The 19,354-nt window shown below is 37.8% G+C and overlaps 2 protein-coding genes across 5 annotated transcripts in view; both read left to right on the top strand.

Annotated features, from left to right (window-relative positions):
• The first annotated feature begins 107 nt into the window (after nucleotides 1–107).
• LOC101163192 (solute carrier family 22 member 4) overlaps nucleotides 108–19,354 on the top strand; it is a 50,787-nt gene continuing 31,540 nt past the window's right edge. For 3 of the 4 annotated variants that reach the window (XR_002291639.2, XR_002291637.2, XM_020708667.2), the window contains exons 1-7: nucleotides 13,883–14,578; nucleotides 15,879–15,982; nucleotides 16,081–16,235; nucleotides 17,042–17,213; nucleotides 18,290–18,416; nucleotides 18,487–18,587; nucleotides 18,789–19,003. Coding sequence is in view for 1 of the 4 variants with exons in the window: in XM_020708667.2 (XP_020564326.1) it covers nucleotides 14,171–14,578; nucleotides 15,879–15,982; nucleotides 16,081–16,235; nucleotides 17,042–17,213; nucleotides 18,290–18,416; nucleotides 18,487–18,587; nucleotides 18,789–19,003 (1,282 nt within the window). In the remaining 3 variants the exon portion in view is untranslated. Of the gene's footprint in view, nucleotides 352–13,882; nucleotides 14,579–15,878; nucleotides 15,983–16,080; nucleotides 16,236–17,041; nucleotides 17,214–18,289; nucleotides 18,417–18,486; nucleotides 18,588–18,788; nucleotides 19,004–19,354 lie in introns of those variants that run through there. The other variant, XR_002291638.2, reaches the window with a different exon arrangement.
• LOC101165246 (solute carrier family 22 member 5) lies at nucleotides 1,747–12,425 on the top strand. The gene is made up of 10 exons (XM_004076105.4): nucleotides 1,747–6,970; nucleotides 7,060–7,163; nucleotides 7,528–7,682; nucleotides 7,789–7,960; nucleotides 8,050–8,176; nucleotides 9,459–9,553; nucleotides 9,627–9,841; nucleotides 10,506–10,688; nucleotides 10,794–10,929; nucleotides 11,127–12,425. The coding sequence occupies exons 1-10, from the start codon at nucleotides 6,581–6,583 to the stop codon at nucleotides 11,230–11,232; spliced, it is 1,683 nt and encodes a 560-aa protein (XP_004076153.2). The 5' UTR covers nucleotides 1,747–6,580; the 3' UTR covers nucleotides 11,233–12,425.

The following is a 19,354-nucleotide window of genomic DNA, read 5'->3' as shown; positions in this document are numbered from 1 at the left end:
GAATTATTCTCAACTTTAAAGAACATCTCTTATCTACTCTAGCTGCTGCTGAAAACTTTTGTCTAAGTCTTTATTTGTTATTTTCATGTTCCCTCCGTACTTTAATTGAAAATTTAACAAATCTTGCAGATCAAGTTAGGATGGTATGGACAAGCATGTTGTCCCTTCTTAACTGAGTCAATTTCCAAAAAAGAGATGAACTCTGGACTGTTTTATGACTACAGAGAAAAATCAGATGTACTATCTTCAAGACAAGATGAAAGGACTTTACACCTCCATAAAGCCTTCCTTAAGAGGAGCAGACCCTTCTTGTCCTTTCCAGTGCCTCTCAACCTCACACTGCAGTGACAGGTAAGAGGCATAATCCTGCAAAATCATAATTTTAACAACTTTTTTATGACACCTTTTTTAAAGGTCAGCTTTGTTAGGGCTACTGGTAAAAATGGGTACAGAGTGACATATGCATACTTTTTTGGTAAGTTGGTTTGTTCCAAATACCAGACTTGGTGAAGATTTAGTGGATTTTAGTCAAGCTGTTTCTGCAGAAAACTAAAAAGATACATTCTAAAGTTCCCCAACAGGCTCTTTTTAATTGCATTTTGTATAGAAGACAGAAAAAGTCCAGAGTTCATTGTTACTCGAAAGGCACATTAGAACATTTGGGATTAAGCCCAAACAGCTTTAAAAAGAAAATTTGAGTCATTTGCATTGAATTAACTAAGAAGCTTTAGAGGTAAAACTGAGTAGAAATACACATTCTTTCCACCTCAAGCTTTTCAACATTTTCATTACGTTGAGTGGAGCCTTTGAGTAGATAAAACCCCTACATTTGACATTAAAAATACAACTAAATAGATATATTACAAAAGAAAAGATCAGCAAGAAAACTTTAAGGGCCTACACCAGGGGTGAGCAAACTACGGCCCGCGGGCTGGATCCGGCCATGTTTGGTCCGGCCCACTTATGATTATCAGAGACCAATATTTTGTTTTGTTTTTTATCTGGCCACATGATCAAGACGTGACATTTTATTCCACTGTTCTGCAGTCTGTGCTCCAACCTGAAAGCCTCTAAAATCCCTGTCAAATAGAAAAGAAGACAGTCTTCCCTTTCTACGTCACAGTTCATCTTCTGGTGAAAAGGTAACGCAGATACTCGAGCTGCAGCAGAAGACATAGAAATTTGCTTTTTTTCATAATAACTGGATGAGAAACAAATGCACAGGACACAGCGCAGCTGCTCAGTTTTAGCGCAAACTGTGAGACGTGTGAGGAGCTGCAGCCCTCAAAGTCTCAGCGGGAAAATGACGGGAGAGGATATTTGCTGTTTTTTCTTTTTAATGTATCAGTACATTTTTTCCTGACTTTTTCTCTTTGAAAATCACAGTTATTTAGTCATTTTTTATTTCATAAGTAGAGTTATTTATTTTATTAAAGGGATCATGAATTAATAAAATTGTATTATAGGATGGATGGATGGATGGATGGATGGATGGATGGATGGATGGATGGATGGATGGATGGATGGATGGATGGATGGATGGATGGATGGAAGGGTGGGTGCATGGATGGATGGATGGATGGATGGATGGATGGATGGATGGATGGATGGATGGATGGATGGATGGATGGATGGATGGATGGATGCATGGGTGGATGGATGGATGGATGGATGGATGGATGGATGGATGGATGGATGGATGGATGGATGGATGGATGGATGGATGGATGGATGGATGGATGGATGGATGGATGGATGCATGGGTGGAATCCCTAATACACACAACAGAGACTGTTTAAATACATTTTGGGCAAAAAGCATTTGGCTGTGACCAAACGTGCAAGTTGCAATGACAGTTTCACCTTCAAATGTGAGAGATGGAATTAAAACTAACAATCCAGGAAATCACAGTGTAAGATTTCAAAGAATTTATATGATTGTTAGTGCAGAAAATAAGTATGAAGCACCAATAAACAAGCAGCAAATACTGCAATGGTTCAAGTCTACCTCAAAGTCCCACTCTGATTAACTGTTGATGCATTTTTTAAAGTTTTCCTGACTAGACTTATTGGTTTAATTTTGCCGTTTTTAGTCAAAATCAAAAGCTTGTGTCATTTTTCTAGGGCATAGTTTCTGTAGTGCGAGTTGTGGGCGAGACTGTTGGCACAGAGTAAGCCCGTCCAACAAAAATGTCGAGCAAGAAAGACGAGTTAGATCAAAATGGAAGTATTTGGAATCAACACCACTCACTGTGTTTGGAGGGGGAAGAAGTTGCATCCCATTTTTGACCATGGTAGACATGGACATATTGTTGTTCTATGTGTCTAGCTGACACCACTGGAATTAAAACAGGCATGTCTAAACAGAAGAAAAAGGGATCTATTCTTGATCATCCAAAGAACACCAGAGTCACTATGAAGCATAGAGGTGGAAACGCCATGGTTTGGGGGTGTTTTTCTGCAAAGGGCACAGGAGACTGAGGAAAGGTTGAATGGGGTTGTGCATGGTGAAATTTTAGGCAGAAACCTCCTATCAGTGAGAGCATTTAGGATGAAAAGTGGCTGAATCTTCTAACAGGACAGTGATTCCAAAAACATTGCCCAGACAATAAAAAGGGTTAATATAAAACGTATTTCAAGGTCCTGTTGTGGTCTGGCCAGTTTTAGGATCCTTAATCCCATAAAGAATTTGTGGGGGAGTTAATAATCTGCAACAGCCCTCAAAACATTACAACTCTTGAGAAGATCTGCATGGCAGAATGGACCAAAATAGCAGCTACATTGTGTGCAAACTTGGTAAAGATCTACAGGAAAAGTTAGACCTCTGACAGTGCCAACCAGGGTTACATCACAAAGTACTGAGGTGAACTTTTGTTATTGTCCAGATGTTTATTTTCTGCACCATTAATTCTTTAATAAATGTACAAAGTGATTTCCGGGATTCTTTTTTTTTGCATTCTGTCTCTCAGAGATGCAGTGTATCTATGATGAACATTACAGACTAAACTCATTTTATGTGGAACAACATGCAGAATCTGTGGCTGACATACTTTTTTGTCCTTTATTTAATCATTTACTAATGTGGCAATAAATCCCATGGCTGACCTGTTTACACCTAGACTGCTTGGTTTTAAAAAGGGACACTTTTCAGATTATTTGTTGATAGAGAGATGGAAATGAAACTCTGACTCCTGGAAAGCACAAGAACATTTTGGCCTTCCCAAAATGTAGATGTTCGTTTGCTTGCAAGCAAATCCTGGTAGTTTCAAGTTACTGTGGAAGTTTTCTTTTTTTTCTTTAGACCAAGAAATCCAGGTGGATTTATTTGTTTAGTGATTAACAACAAATTGAACTCTTTTTTTATTTCTGTCTCAGATGTTTCTAAACTTTTGCAAAGAGGGACAGATTTGGTCCTATGATAATCTATGTTAACGTGTTCTTTTAGCATTTTTCTCATGATGGGAAACATATAAATGATTTAAGATTAACATTTTGTTTCTGAGTATTTCCTAATACAAATCTTTAACGATCAGGAGCAGACAAAAACCTGTGGTTTGAAAAAGCTCAGGTTTGTGATGTGGCAACTGCCATAAGTGGCCTGGGGCTGTGAGGGTGGGTACGCTAGAGGGGAGCGTTACCAAAGGAATGCAGGGATTTCCACATAAGGTGACTTCCGGGTGAATTTCTAATTAGCTCCTGCTGTTCTGCAGAAAATATTAATCTTAATATTAAAAATCTTAAAAATGTCACAGACCTTTTGATTTTGGCTAAAAACAGCATAATAATGATTAAAAGACCACATGGAAAACGTTTACAATGGTTACAAATATAGTTGGAAGAGGACTTTAAGGTTCTAAGGTTCTATGGCAGAGGTGAGGACTTAGGGTCACATTCCTGCATGTTTTCCAACATGCCCTCATTGGCATGTTCTGATTGGCTGGACACACCTGAACCAGGTAATCAGCCATGAGTAGGGCAAGACTATCTGGAAATCATGCAGACACTCCGACCCACCCCTGTTCTATGGTTACCCAATTACAAATAAGAAGTCGTAGACACAGTCCTTAAAGTGCAGGGAACCGTATATTGGCTCATGGCTGGACTTTGGACATGCCTACTTTAAATCTTTAAATCTTAGTTCTGTACATGTAGCAATTCTCAGTGAGGTTTTGGAAAACATTAATACATATTTCAGGTAAATGTTACCATGAGAAAAATCTTTCAACTTTTTTTTACTTTAAAGCCTTAATATAATAAGAAAAAATTATAGTACTGTGCAATAAATATTCATAAATGTGCTAACATGTAACCCTGATATATGTGCACTGATTGCATTTAGGGTGCTTTCCCCCATGTGACTTGTATCAGTACGTTAACCCTCAGACTATCAGAAACTCGATCCATCATTGATTCAGTCAAATTTGGTGTTAAAGATCATGTTAGTGATTATACACATCAGTATGTGCTGTTATTCAAGAATAAAAGTAAAGCTGCTGATGAGTTTCATCAAACTTATCCATGATTATCTTAAATGCAACCCATTTCAATAAAAACTTCAAGAAAAATAATTTGAATTAAACTGAATTTTAGCCAAAAACGTGTTAAACCATTAAAACATGTTTCTAGTTAAATTGATCACTGCTTTGCACAAATGGCGTTTAAAGAAATTAGTATTTGAAATGATCATTGAAACCTCATTGGAAAAAAATTGTAATTAAAGCTCATTATGCAATATTGTTTATTGTTATAAGAAGCTATGAGGACACATCACTCTCCTAATTCAGAAATGCACAGGATCTCTTTCACAAATGCACATGGTCTGGTTTACAAATGTTTCACAAATACAATTTTAAGGTACACTTGCAGTATGAACTTGCAGATCATCCAAACAGCAGGATGTACATTTGCAAACTACGTTTCATTTGTGCATTCTGCATTTATGAGCAAAATCTGTGGTGAATTTTGAGACTCACCTAACGTCACAGGTTAACAAATGTCATTAATGGCTAATGAATCTGTCTGTCAAATTCACCACGCTAAACAGGCGTGTTCGCTTTCAGCCAATCAGAACGCTTTAACTCATAATTCAGTAACATTGCATGATGTATAATGAGGAGATAATAAGATAAATACGTTACTTACAGGTCTAGACTCATCCATGTCCACCATTCTTCTCGTTGGCTTTGAACTGCAGAGCAACTTTGCGATTTGTTTAAAAGTTTGGAGATAGGGGCCATACAATTGACTAGTGTTACAGCATCTTCACCTTTGACCTACACTCATGACACCTAAAGCTTTTTACCAGATAACCTGGGAATGCCTGATTGTTTGTCTGCAGTGTTGAAAACCTCATTGAGGGCATGACTTAATCTTGTCACGCATGCTGACACACCACTTGGTGGGCATTTGCATTTACAGAACTGCGAATGGAATTGAAGAAAATATGCATTAACATCCACGAGTCTGAACACTGATAGCATTGATTAAACAGCTTAACTGCCATCGTGAAACTTGAAACGGCTTTGTTTTAGGAGGATGTGCTGTACAAACTGTTAAAAACCCATACAATTAGTTCAGATATGTTACTTTTGCTAAATAAATTTGTGTATAAAAGTTATTGCAATAATTCTAAAAATATTAGCCGAGGTTGTCTTTAAACAAAGAACTAAAGAGACACGTGAAAATATTCCTGTGTACAAAAAAACAGTTTTTTTGTAAGAAATTTCACTTTATGAACAGAGATCATCAGAACAAAGTGCACATGTTGAGAAATATGCTGTGTTTAATTTGGTTTTTCCTCTGCAAGAGGAACAGGGATACAGTGAACGCCTTTTCTGATGACATTTGTTATGAAAGGCGGGCAGCTGCAGCCAGGAATTTCACATGTCTGTGTTTTGAGCAGAAATCCCTTTTACATATTCCTGCTAAACTTCAAAGGTTTACAGTAAAATAGGGAAACATGTGTTGGTGAGTGTAGCATACAGTGTGACTAAAACTGTTGCACGTGTGGTTTTTCGTGGGTCAGCCGTTTTCACAGTTTATCTCTGAGATAGTAAAGCAAACATAAAGTGATACTGTTTCTGCTGAACTTTCCATAAAAGCTTGCCTCTGCAGTGTGACTCAAAATAGTCTAACAGCAGCCTTAATGCTACTTAGCAACATTTAGAGTACGGGCACGCTGGAGTATTTAACAGTGTGGAAAGCTGTTTACAGAGACTTACCACAGTAATGAGGTGTATTGGGTTTCTACGGTAGACAGGCCACTCTGAGGCCACTAATTATTTGATTTCCTGAAAATTAAATCATTTGGGTTAAGGCGTACTCCATGCTCTCTGAGTTTTCCTTTTTTTGAGTCAATAGTTTTACTCCTGAGAGGAGGTTGATCCAATCTCAGGTCTGGGAATGGAAATTTTTATTTTGTGACTCCGTCCCACTGAATGACCAGTTCATGCTACCCCACAGAGAGCTCAACCAGACTGCTCTGGTACTGAGCTGAAATCTTTAGGAGGAACTGCTCTCCCACTCTGCAGAGCAGGGAATTTTTTTGTTTCTGTTTATTTATTTATTTATTTTATTTTAAAATGGGAGATTATGATGAGGACACTGCATTTCTTGGACAGACTGGTCCTTATTTCTGGGTCACTTTCTTTCTTTTGAACACGGTTTTTGTGTCCACGGGATTCAATGGACTTTACATAATCTTCGCTGGAGCAACCCCAAAGCACCACTGTCTCATTCCAGATGTTAACTTGACTGAAGAGTGGAGAAATGCCATCATACCCTTCACAGAAGTGGATGGAGAAGACATTAAAAGTCAGTGTAGCAGGTATAAGCTAGATGTAGTAAAAAACCTGTCGAGTGAGGGGTACGTTCCAGGAAGGGATGTCAACCTCACTAGCCTGCAGCAGGAAGAGTGCTTAGATGGTTGGACCTACAGCAAAGAAATCTACCAATCCACCATCGTCACCGAGGTCAGTCTTGTGTGTGACTTTCTAAAGTTAATTTCTGCAAATGCTGACTTGTTTTTGCTCCACGTTCACATGTCTGGTGTGTTTCACAGTGGAACCTTGTGTGTGACAACCAGTGGAAAGTTCCATTTGCATCCTCATCTCTATTTGTGGGGTACCTTTTTGGCTCCCTAATATCAGGACAACTTTCTGACAGGTATTTTGTGCTATAGCTGTTGTTTTTTTTTGCTATAGCTGTTGTTTTTTTGTCAGTGGGTATTTGTTATTTTATCGTCAGCCATTGTAACTATCATTTAACTTTTTGTTCATCAATTACAAACTTGCATCTTTAACTTTGACTGACTGGGGAGTTTTGTCTCTCATGACATGTTTATGAACATTTGAACTCCAAACACAGCTGAGCAAACTGTTGCTGCCATGCATGGCAACAGCTCCATCTGCTGTGGAAGGAGATGTATGTTTATTTTGAGAGAATTCTGTAGCTGTTGTGTCGATACATCTTTGACAATCTATCTTTAACAATTTGTTTTTACCAATTATGAAACTTTTTTGGCTTTTAGGTTTGGGAGGAAAAAGGTCGTTTTCATGTCTCTGGCGGTTCAGTGCCTCTCGGTTCTCCTTCAGTCTTTTTCTCAATCATGGAAAATGTTCTGTATCATATTCCTCTTCGTTGGAGCCTCTCAGATATCCATTTATATTTCTGCTTTTGTACTAGGTAAGCATGCTGACCTGTTAAATCCATTTACACGCTCACTATTGTTTTCCGCAGAACTGGGCTTATTTGTGCTCATTCATGTTTATCAGGGTTTTGTCTTGCACAGGTACGGAGGTGTTGAGTAAAACCATGCGAGTTCTCTTCACAACGCTTGGGGCCTTCTTGTTTTATTGCATTGGTTACATGACTCTGCCCTGGATTGCATTTGGCATCAGAGACTGGAGGACCCTGCTTGCTGTTCTGTCTGCAACTTCTGTGGTTTACATCCCACTGTGGTGGTATGTTCTCCACGTTCGCCAGCTTGTGTGCCGACACACATATTCCCATTGTTGTGCACATTTTAAAAGCATTCAATAACACTATGCAGGTTCATCTCAGAGTCTCCTCGATGGTTGGTTACTCAGGGAAGAGTGGTTGAAGCTGAGGCCATTGTGAGAGATGCTGCCAGGAGAAATAAAGTTGCTGCTCCCCCTGTCATCTTTAAAGAGTCTGAGGTGAGGATACCTTTTGCCATTGCTCTTTTATTACTACTATGATTGGCATAAAAAAACTGGGAACCTTGAGGTGAGCATTGCATTCATGTATGCACAAACACTTAATTTATAGAAAGCTGAAAAATGAACCATGTCACCAATACCCATTGATGAAAATCCTGGTTTTTGGTATTTTAAACATGTTCCTGTGGCATTTTTCTGACCACGGCCAACATACAGTATGTAAAAAAAAAAAAATTAAGCTTAAACTTGCATTTCCGAGTATTTTTTTTTATTCAAATTGGGAATCCGAAGCAGAGAAAAAAAAAAACTGTTGAAAAAGAGCTTGTCTGTCAGGTAGTGGGGGGCTGGTGAGCATGACGGACCCAAAATGCAGAGACAGGAGGCACACGGTTCCAGGGCAAGGGATTTATTCAACTACCAAAAAGCGCTACAGAGCAGGAAAACAAAACTAAACTTACTGAGAGCAAAACATGAACACATGGCAGAAGGGACGAGACGATAGTGGACCATCGCAAGAGGAAGGCAGGGACAAGACATAAATACAGACAGGACTGACAACACACAGGTGACAACGATCAGGAGAGACTGGAACCAGGGAAGTAAAACTCAAAAACGTGACATGCAGGGAACCTTTCAAAATAGAACTCAACTCAACAGAACTCAAACATGACAAAAAAACAACACGGAAAGCAAAAACCAATACAAGGAAACCCAAACCATGACATTGTCGTTGTTACCTAGAAACTTCAATTGGCAGTCCACAAGTTCGGCTCTATTCTGATCCATTCGCATGTAGACGACGAACGTCTTGGCTTTCTTCTTCTGAGCTGGAATCTAGATTCGCTCTTGGATAGCTCCAAAATTACTTTTGACTAAAAATGGCATAATCCTAATTAAAAGACCTCTGGAATGCTTTGAAAATAACTCAAGAAATGAAAATAGTTGGACTTATGAGTCATTATCTGTTTATCTTGTCATTTTTAGCCTATGTTGAGTACAAAAATACTTAACTCAGTTTCTAACATGTTTTTTTTCCCAAAAAACCTTAAAAAATAGACTAAAATCTTCTAAAAGCTTTTATACCATTTAAGATGACACTAACATTAATGTTTCAAATAGGTTCTTTGGAAATAACATGACCATACTTCTATCAAAAGGTGTTCATTTTTTATTTAAAAAAAATGGAATGACTTTTTAAAAAATCCCCAGACGTTGTGCATGTAATCAGCCTACTAAAGGTGTAATTTTTTTCCTTTTTTATTCATAACTTTGGTTTCAGATACAGGAAATGCCTGCTGGCAGGAAATACACCATGCTTGATATTCTGAAATTTAAGAAACTGCGGTGCATCACTCTGATGTGTCTCCTTTTGTGGTAAGTGCGCATTAATCATAGATATTTGATTAATACAGTATTCCCAAAATACATTCTATTTTCCTCGTTCTAGGATGTCAATAAACATTGGGTACTTTGGATTATCCCTGAACACTTCTAACCTAAGTGGCAATCCCTTCATGAACTGCTTCCTGTCAGCCATCAGTGAAGTTCCTGCTTACATAGTTTCCACTTTGCTGCTAAGGGTTTCCCCAAGAAGAATCCTTCTGTCTGTCTTCCTTTTCCTGGGTGGAGGAGTTCTCCTCCTCATCCAGTTCATCCCTGAGAGTAAGATTCCAACCTTTCACTTCACCTGCCTGATGAACTGAATTGATGTAGTACATTTTCAAAAAAGTATGTTCCATCTTTTTCATTGGTTCACTTTTCAAGAAATTTTAAAAAGGTACAAAGTTTGTCTCAATCATAAAACGGTTTTGGTTGATATGAAAATCAGCTAATTAAGTTTTACTTTAGTTCTTCAAGACGATATTTGAACTTGTTTATTAGAAGTGACACTAATTTCTTTTAGAAGCACCTTTTTAAGGTTGATTTTTTCAAAGATTGATTATTAATGTTAACATTTAATTTAACTCATCTGTACAGTTAAATTTTAATTAATTCAGTCTCTTCATACAAGATTTGAACTTGGAATAAAAGAAAATTGTAAAATAACTGAAGTAGTATGTTGTTATCATAAAGCAAATACAGACCTGAACTGAGCACCAATGAGAGGTTTTTTGCTCTTTTTTCGTTTAGCAAATAAATTATTGTTTGTTAAATTTTGCATTTTTTTACCTTTTTGTGTAAAAAAACAAACACTTTTCATGATCTGAATGACGGCGTAAAGATGGGTACAAAGAAGTTTGAAAAAATGCAGGTATTTTGTTTTGCTGACATGTGAAATATAAATGATTATCTGTGTTTTTTGTTTTGTATTTTTGACATTTTTTAGGTGTTCAACAGGTTGCTCTAGCTCTGGAAATGACTGGAAAGTTTGGCTTTACCATGGCCTTCAGCATTGTGTACATATACACAGCTGAGCTCTACCCCACAGTGCTGAGGAACGTTGGCATGGGGGTGTGCTCCTCAGCTGCTCGCATTGGCAGCATCACAGCTCCCTATATCATCTATTTAGGTAAAAAGGATTTTTAAAAATCAGGTTTAAGAATTGATTTTGAAGATCACTGGAGCTGCATGGACATTCAAGTCATTCCTTCTGTGACTTCTTTGTTATTTGCAGGCACATATGATAAAGTTCTGCCTTATATTTTAATGGGGAGTCTCACTATCTCCTCCTCAATGGTTAACTTATTCCTCCCGGAGACTCTTCACAAAGATCTACCAGAAACAGTGGAGCAGATGCAAGAATGTCAGGGGTAGGTGTATTTTTATAGAGTAAGATTATAGTAGAAAAACTATGATAAGACAAGAAAAAAGTATGTGAGTCATGTAGCTGCACTTACTGTAGATTCCAAAAAGTGCTGATCAAACATAAAGTGGATCACTTCACAATAAGATAACCAATTTACTTACTTGTAAATGGGCCATTTAAAACATTTTCTCTTTTTTGCAGACTGTGCAGAAGATCCAAAAAGAGGAAATGTATTCAAAATGGAGCCACACACAACTCACTATCTCAACTTGAAGCCAAATCTGAAGTGGAAACTCTTAATCTGTAGTTTACTGCTACTTTCTGTAGCAGTTTCTTCATTTAGAAGTGGTCACGTGTTAGCAGAAACCTCTGTCATAATTGTTGTGTTTACATAAACCTAACCAGTTTTAGTTCATCCTGTCAGATATCTAGATATTTAGCTTGTTTTTTTTGTGATTTTAAACCAGTATTTCTACAGTACTTCTAATTGAAAATGATACTGGTAATCATAAATTATCATTTAAAAAAATGTAATGAAAGACACTTTGACACCAATAACAAAAACTTTGACACCAATAACAAAAAGTTGGTGTTGTAGGCAGCTAAACTATTCGCAAAAGCAAAGTTGTGGTTTAAAAATGTAAAAATTCACAATAGAACCCCTCTAAACATTATAATAGTTGAAAGCATAATTTATTTATGGTAATTTTTTTGCATATTTTTCTTTTGCCTTATAAATATGTTTAGGAGAAATTTGAAGTGTCAAGAGAGAAGTGGAACTTTTTATATGTTTGTAAAGAATAGGACAAATACTTGTTACCAATACTGATCAAAGGAGGAGATATACCACACTGTGTTTTTTAATCCAACAAAGAACCAATTGATTATAGCATTGTGATCAGAGTATTTCTCTGTGTAAAGATATGAAGAAAAAGTGATATTTCAAAGTAAGGATTCCCTTAGAACTTCCATTTGTGATTGATTTGTGTGATTACTTGTGGATTATTTTGAATTCAAACCATCATACTGCAGAAAAATAGATACAAAATCTTGACTAAACAATGTGAATTTATGACTGTTACACGACATTTTACTTGAATCATGTGCAAGAAGCTAACTCTCAGTCTTTATATTTTGCTCTTTTTTTTAAAGGCTGTAGTAGTCTTTCTAGATGGTTGAGCATGAAAGAATCTCTTGTTGCAGCCCTGCAGGATTCAAGGCCTCACAGACTAAAACCCCCAAACCATCGCACCTCAGTACTGCTGTCTCAGTCATGAATTATCCATTTGAGAGTATTCTAGAGCCTCTGGGTTGGGAAGCAGGAACTGTGCATGCCAGATCTAATTTCGTCAAAGTTCAGGCCTCAGCTCAACCTAAATGCCATAAACCCTCAAGAGAGATGGCAGGACTCAACAAATGTGAAGGAACTTAGATTATGTGACATAAGATGTTCTTTTTTTTGCTTTTGACTCATCAAATAAATATTGAAAACAATAATAAGTTGTATGTTTTCATCTCATGTCCTATTTGCCAAATACACCAACCAACTTTGAACTACACTTAATGGGGAGTCTCGGCCACTTCATTAGGTACACCTTGATGGTACCGAGTTGGACCCGCTTTTTCCTTGGTGGCATAGATTTAACAAGGTACTGGAAACATTCCACAGAGAGTATGGTCTATTTTGACACGACAGCATCACGCAGTTGCTGCAGATTTGTCGGCTGTACATCCATGATACCAATCTCCCGTTCCACCACATCCCAAAGGTGTTTTATTGGGTTGAGATCTGGTGATGGTGGAGGCCATTTGGGGATCCACGCTTTCATGTTGTTGATGCTAAATTATGACCCTACCATCCAACTGTTGCAGCAGAAATCCAGACCTATCAAACAAGGCAACATTTTTCCAGTCGTCTATTGTCCAGTTTTGGTGGACCTGTGCAAATTTTAGCCTCAGTTTCCTGTTTTTAGCTGACAGGAGTGGTACCCAGTGTGGCCTTCTGCTGCTGTAGCTCATCTTCCTCAAGGTTGGATGTGTTGTGTGTTCAGAGATGCTCTTCTGCAGACCTCAGTGGAAACCTTTGGTTATTTAAATTACTGTTGCCTTTCTATCAGCTGGAACCAGTTTGGCCATTCTCCTCTGACCTCTGGCATCAACAAGGCATTTCCACCCATAGAACTGCTGCTCACTGGATAGGTTCCTTTTTCTCTGACTAATCTCTGTAAACCCTAGAGATGGATGTGGGTGAAAATCCCAGTAGATCAACAGGTTGTTGCACCAACAACCATGCCATGCTAGAAGTCACTTCAATTGCCTTTCTTCCCCGTTCTAATTTCTTAGTTTGAACTGCAGCAGATCGTCTTGACCATGTCTTCATGCTTAAATGCATTGAGTTGCTGCCATGTGATTGGCTGATGAGAAATTTGCATTAACTACCAGTTGGACAGGTGTGGCTAAGGGACCAGTGAGTGTTTATAACAACTTTAACCACACTTTTTGCAAAATAAAAATAAAAATTCTGCTTTTTTTTTGCTCACAAGTGAAGCTATAACATTAGCCCTGAAGGATGAAGATCTTTGCATTGAGATGTTTCTCCTTAGGTGCTGACATTTAGGATTTTAATCCTAGTTAACTCATGAATAGCTACAATTCAGCTCCTATACACAGATTATCTTAAATAACGTAGTCTTCCCACTAGTGTCGTGTTCAGGTAAATAATATATAATGAATGTGAGTGTGTGTTTTCTTATTAATTGTTAATAGAAGATAAGCTAAGTTTAGAATTACGGAAGCTGTTAGGACCACTTAAGGGGTCAAACCCTCTTGTTACAAAGTTCAAAGTTGACAAAGTTCAACTTGACTTAATGGTTTATCTGAATATAAAAATGATTTACTCTCCATTTGAGGTTCTGCTGAGTAAGAAGTTATTTTTTTACTTGTTGCTCATGATTACATATTCAATTTTGGTGTGTGGGAGAACAAATCTCAGCTTTTCAGTAAAACGTGTCAGTAATTATTGATAGTTTTTTATCACCACAATTAAACTTTGTCAGAGATTAGGTAGTGCTTAGGTTTTTACAGCTCTCTATGTACCCTCCCACACTTAAATTAGCAGCACATAAGGCAACTCTGCTGTTTAAATGGCCTCGCACTGAACAGTGCACACTTGCCTGCAGAAACTTACAAAAATTGATTTCTTCTTTTGTTTTTTATATCATTTTATTCAGCACTCCAAAGGAGTGATGAGCAACGAAAAAATCCGAGACTATGACTCCATCACATCTTTCCTTGGATCTTGGGGACCCTTTCAGATGAGAATTTTCTTTGCATTGGCCATCAGCATCCTCCCAAATGGATTTACTGGCATCTACATTATATTTGTGGGCGATACTCCACCTCACGAGTGCTACATTCCTGACAGCGACAGCATAAGTGAAGCATGGAGAAATGAGACGATACCAATGGAGACTGTTGACGGAGCTGCACGGCGCAGCTCATGCAGGAGGCTTCACCTGGAAACCGTCAGAAACTATTCACAAAGAAATATCATCCCCAATGTGGACGTGAATGTGAGTGAAATTCCCTGGGAGGCCTGCCAGGATGGCTGGATATACAGCAGAGAGATCTATCAGTCAACTATAGTTACAGAAGTAAGCAATCAATTACTTCCCCTGTTAAGTAAATTAATGTTTAAACTTTAGAAAGCATTTAGGAAGCTTAAAGTATCTTTGATTCATGTTTGCAATCATCTGTTTAAAGGAATATGAGAGATTTATATTGTGCCTCCTGGTTTAAGAAAAACACTTATTACTTATCTACCTGCAGGTTTTGCTTTAAGACTTGTAATAATGTAGAAAAATGTCATAGAAATATCGATAAGTATTTTAAAACTTCATATCTGAGATGGGACAATAACTAGTCCTTTTAACCAGTTCAGTGTAACTCACTCATCAATAGCTATGCTAAATTATTTCCCACTCTGACACTTTGTCTTTTAACCTTCATTGCTCTCTGATTGTTGTCAAAGCTTTGCTAAAAAACTGTTTTATATTCATATAAAACATTTCCATTCTTACTTACCTATTCTTAATCTTACACCGGTAGCCTTACATAATCAGTTACATGGTGACGAGTCCACGAGGGCACAAGAGTGGTGCGGACAGCTAGTTCTGCAGTCCTTGAGTCAACAAAAGACACAATAAAAGAGGGAAAGCAAAGAAGAATGAGCCAAAGGGAAAAACTACATTTATCTATCCATGCAAAAATCAAAAGATCCAGTTAAGCTTTTTGTTTTAAAAAGTGTTTTGCTTCATCCCAGTCTAGGGGAATTTTAAAAGGACAAAACGTAAAGGAAAGAAAAACAAATTAGCCTCAAAGACCGCAGAAGTGAAAGTAGTTCAGGTTTTATTTAGAAAAAAGCATTTATTTACACAAAAATTACCATTATTTGCTTTTACTAAAGTCTATATAACTAGAAGATATGTTGGCTCTGTAGCTACCGGCTGGGGGACAGTTGCAGATAGAAGATGCTCAGTATTTAAGTGTTGCCCTGGAGATCCTCGCCCAATCAGATGCTTGGACAATTAGCCACAAATGTGCAAACAAAGATGGCCGAGGATGAAAAAAACACAAAAACCTCTCACACCAACGGAAAAGTATAACGGAGACATAAAAATACAATCCATTATAGCCTCAGCCTTAACTGTGTTGACTAGTTGCAGCTGCAATAACCAAAAATGTGCTGTATGTGTTTCACAGAGGATATTTAATTTTTTTAAAGAGAAGCTGCTAATCTGAGGTTTGTGTGTCAGATCTATCAGATTACATCCTTTTCTTGTTCATATAGAAGCTTTACCTGTCTTTGTTTTGTTTTAGAACTTGACAGTGTGTATGTTAGACTCAGTAACTGTAGGAATTATGACTAAAATGAAAAATGTACTGGTTTTTCAGTGGGATTTGGTATGTGACAATGCATATAAAGGTCCTTTGACCACCTCGATTCACTATGTTGGTGTTCTGGTGGGAACTGTGCTATCAGGCCAGCTGTCTGACAGGTATGAACCTGAACATTTTTAATCGTTTATCAGCACTTTTATCTTCTTAATGTAGGTAATAAATACATTTAAGTGACTCAACTGTGTTTCTTTTCCAGGTTTGGAAGGAAGCCAATGCTTTTCGTCATGATGGCTCTGCAGACTGTAGCAATCACAGCACAGATCTTCTCCCCAAACTGGGAGATCTTCACCTTCATTTTCTGTCTTGTGGGGGCCGGTGGATACTCCAACTACACCATTGCATTTGTCTTGGGTATAACTTAAACTTGGGTCTTTTGTGTGCGCGCTAATTAGACAGAAGCAATCGCATTACTATGTTCAGTCTAGTGCAAAATGTGAAATATAGCTTTTGTACCGTTTTTAATTAATCAAAGAATTTAAAAATATTGGGGTTTTGCAGAAGTAGTTTTTTTTACATATATATGTTATGTAATCTTACAGTATTGTGTTTAATTCAGTTAATTATTAAATTTAAGGTTTTTTATTAACTGCAGGGCTTTGAGGAAATAAAGAGTCAGACTGTGTGGTTTTGATCATAAAAGACAAAAAGTCTGACGGCTGTCTGGAAGAATGTTAGAATTTAATCTACACAAGTCATCTGAAAGTAAATTATTTCAGTGCATTATTACATCAGTACATAACCACGAAGGTAGTGTGTGGATTAATCACACTCACAATGAATTAAGACTAGATTAGCATAGTGCAGGGCATAAAATAATCTGTATTTGTAATATTTCTGGGTGGATAGTGATTTATGAGCATTTTGTTTTGTTGGTCACCAAGAATAGTTATATGGAATTAAACTTGAAAAGCACCTCCTGCTGTAAATATTACTCCAGCATTTGGCTCACATTTCTGCACAGGAAGGGGAATTTTACCAAAAAGCATAAAATGTATTCAACATTATAAAAGAGTTATGACAATTTAGCTTTCTGGAGCTACTTTGATCAAAGAAAATTTACTTTTGACATCCTTTGTGTTGCATTTAAAGGTGAGCGTGGCTCTTAATTGGTGGCTTTAACGTAAATTGAATTCATAGTAACTGAATTATTCCAACAGGGTCGGAAATTCTCAGCCCGCGGATCCGAGTGGTTTTCTGCTCTCTTGGAGTCTTTATGGGTTCAGCGGTGGGGTACATGGCAATGCCTGCCGTGGCCTATTTCCTTCGAGACTGGCGGTCGCTGCTAATTTCAATGGCTGCCTCTGGTTTAATCTACATTCCTCTTTGGTGGTAAGAATATTTCTGCCAGAAAAGGGAAATTCTTAAATATTATAAACTGAACAAGGACGTCCATCGGGATTATACGTTAATTCAATTAATTCCTTGTTAAGTTAACTGAGTTCTTAAATTATTTTTTCTCAGACACGGTTTGTGTTTGTCAACATACCTTACATGTTTCGGTGGAAACACTTCGCCTTCATCAGAGTCATCATCAGGTGGTAGTGGGACGTCTTTAAAAAACAGATGATTGTGACTGAGGCGGAGTCACGAGTCAAAGTCTGACAGGTGACTCCGCCTCTTGATGTCCATTTTTTGCTGGAGGATGTTGCTCCATCCAAAAGACAAGAAATGTAATATCATTTATGAAAGACCATGTCACGTCTGCAACAAAACATACGTCGGAGAAAAAGGACGCACCTTCATCACAAGACAAACAGAACATCAAAAAGAATGCGAAAAGTAAAAAAGTAAAATACTAACAAGAGCAGACGACAACAGGCAGTTCAAGAAAAGATGAAATCAGCCATAAGGGACCACTGCAAGCAGGAAAACCACATCATGGACTGGGAAAAGGCCAAAGTCCTCCACACTGAAGACAACAGACACCCCAGATGGATCATGGAGGTGGTGGACATACGAAAGTGAGCCCAAACTTCCATGAACCGGGATGAGGGGGCCTTCCTGCTCTCTCATACCTGGAGCAACATCCTCCAGGAAAAACGGACATCAAGGGGCGGAGTCACGAGTCAAAGTCTGACAGGTGACTCTGCCTCAGTCACAACCATCTGTTTTTAAAGACGTCACACACTACCACCTGATGATGACCCTGACGGAAGGCGGAAGTGTTTCTGCCGAAACATGTAAGGTATGTTGACCGACACAAACCGTGTCTAATGAAAAATAATTTAAGAATTCAGTGATTATACATTGTTTTTATTTTAGATGTTTCTCCTTACTGTAATCAATGTCAGTCAGAAGACATATTTTCTCTGCTCATAAAACATCAGTCTAAAATTGGAACTTATTTCATGACAAATATATTTTTGTGATGTCTCTTATTGATTCCAGGTTTACTTTATTTTCAGGTTGCTTTCAGAGTCTCCGCGCTGGCTCCTTTCTCAGGGGAAGGTAGAGGAGGCTGAGGCCATTCTGAAAGATGCTGCAAAGATGAACAAAGTCCAGGTTCCAGAGCCCATTTTTACACAGGCAGAGGTAAGACACAGTTGTCACAAAAATTGACTTTAGAATTCATACCATAATAGACCTCTCTGCTTTATTCCAGGTTGAAGATTCTCTGGCAATGAAGGAAAGGAAAATCAACATTATGGTCATTGTGAAAAGCTGCAACATATTATCAATAACAATGGCGTGTGCCAGTTTGTGGTAAGTGTTATTTTTATTGAATTGCATTAATCCTTGAAAATTGATCAATTTTAACAGTGATTGCATGTGAAACTTTTAGGAAAAACTCTGTCTTAAGCTACTGCTCCTATAGCTGCTAGTTTCATCACTTTCGGTTAAGTAAAGATTATTTGTGTCTGTGTGTGTGTGCGTGTGTGTTTGTGTGTGTGATTATCTTGGCAGGATGATCATCACCATTAGTTACTATGCTTTACTCCTCAACACATCAAATCTCAATGGCAACCCTTACCTAAACTGCTTCCTGTCCGCTGTGACAGAGGTCCCAGCATACATAATTGCTTTGTTGCTGCTCCGATACTGCTCCAGACACATCTGTCAGTCCTCCACACTTTTCCTGGGGGGCGTCATGATCCTCTGCGTGCGCCTCATTCCAATAGGTAAGGCTCAAAAAAAGAAATGATACATGGATTACAATACAGTAGATGCTCAACCATCTTAATAGTTTGTCAACCCAAGAAAACCTTTAAATCAAGAGAGTGTCTTGTATTCACATTTTTTAGCGTATTTATTTACATTTAAACTTTTGTTCATTTACATATTTATTTTGCACTGTGTTTGTTGTTACTTTCATTTTTTATCTTGTTACAAGCTGAAAAACTGCTTTAGCTAAACATGAATGATCTATCTATCCATCCATCTCACTCACTCACTCACTCACTCACTCACTCACTCACTCACTCTGTCTGTCTATCAACATACATCACAAAGCTATATAGTTGACTTTTTTT

The sequence above is a fragment of the Oryzias latipes genome, chromosome 14 (assembly GCF_002234675.1).
Source record: "Oryzias latipes chromosome 14, ASM223467v1".
Lineage (NCBI taxonomy): Eukaryota > Metazoa > Chordata > Actinopteri > Beloniformes > Adrianichthyidae > Oryzias > Oryzias latipes.
This window is presented reverse-complemented; position numbering and strand designations above follow the sequence as displayed.

What these genes read in the sequence shown, in the direction of transcription:
- LOC101165246 (XM_004076105.4), top strand. Translation starts at nt 6,581, where the DNA reads ATGGGAGATTATGATGAGGACACTGCATTTCTTGGACAGACTGGTCCT. An exon ending in AATCCACCATCGTCACCGAG is followed by an intron (nt 6,971 to 7,059) that starts GTCAGTCTTGTG and finishes TGTGTTTCACAG; the next exon opens with TGGAACCTTGTGTGTGACAA. An exon ending in TCATCTTTAAAGAGTCTGAG is followed by an intron (nt 8,177 to 9,458) that starts GTGAGGATACCT and finishes CTTTGGTTTCAG; the next exon opens with ATACAGGAAATGCCTGCTGG.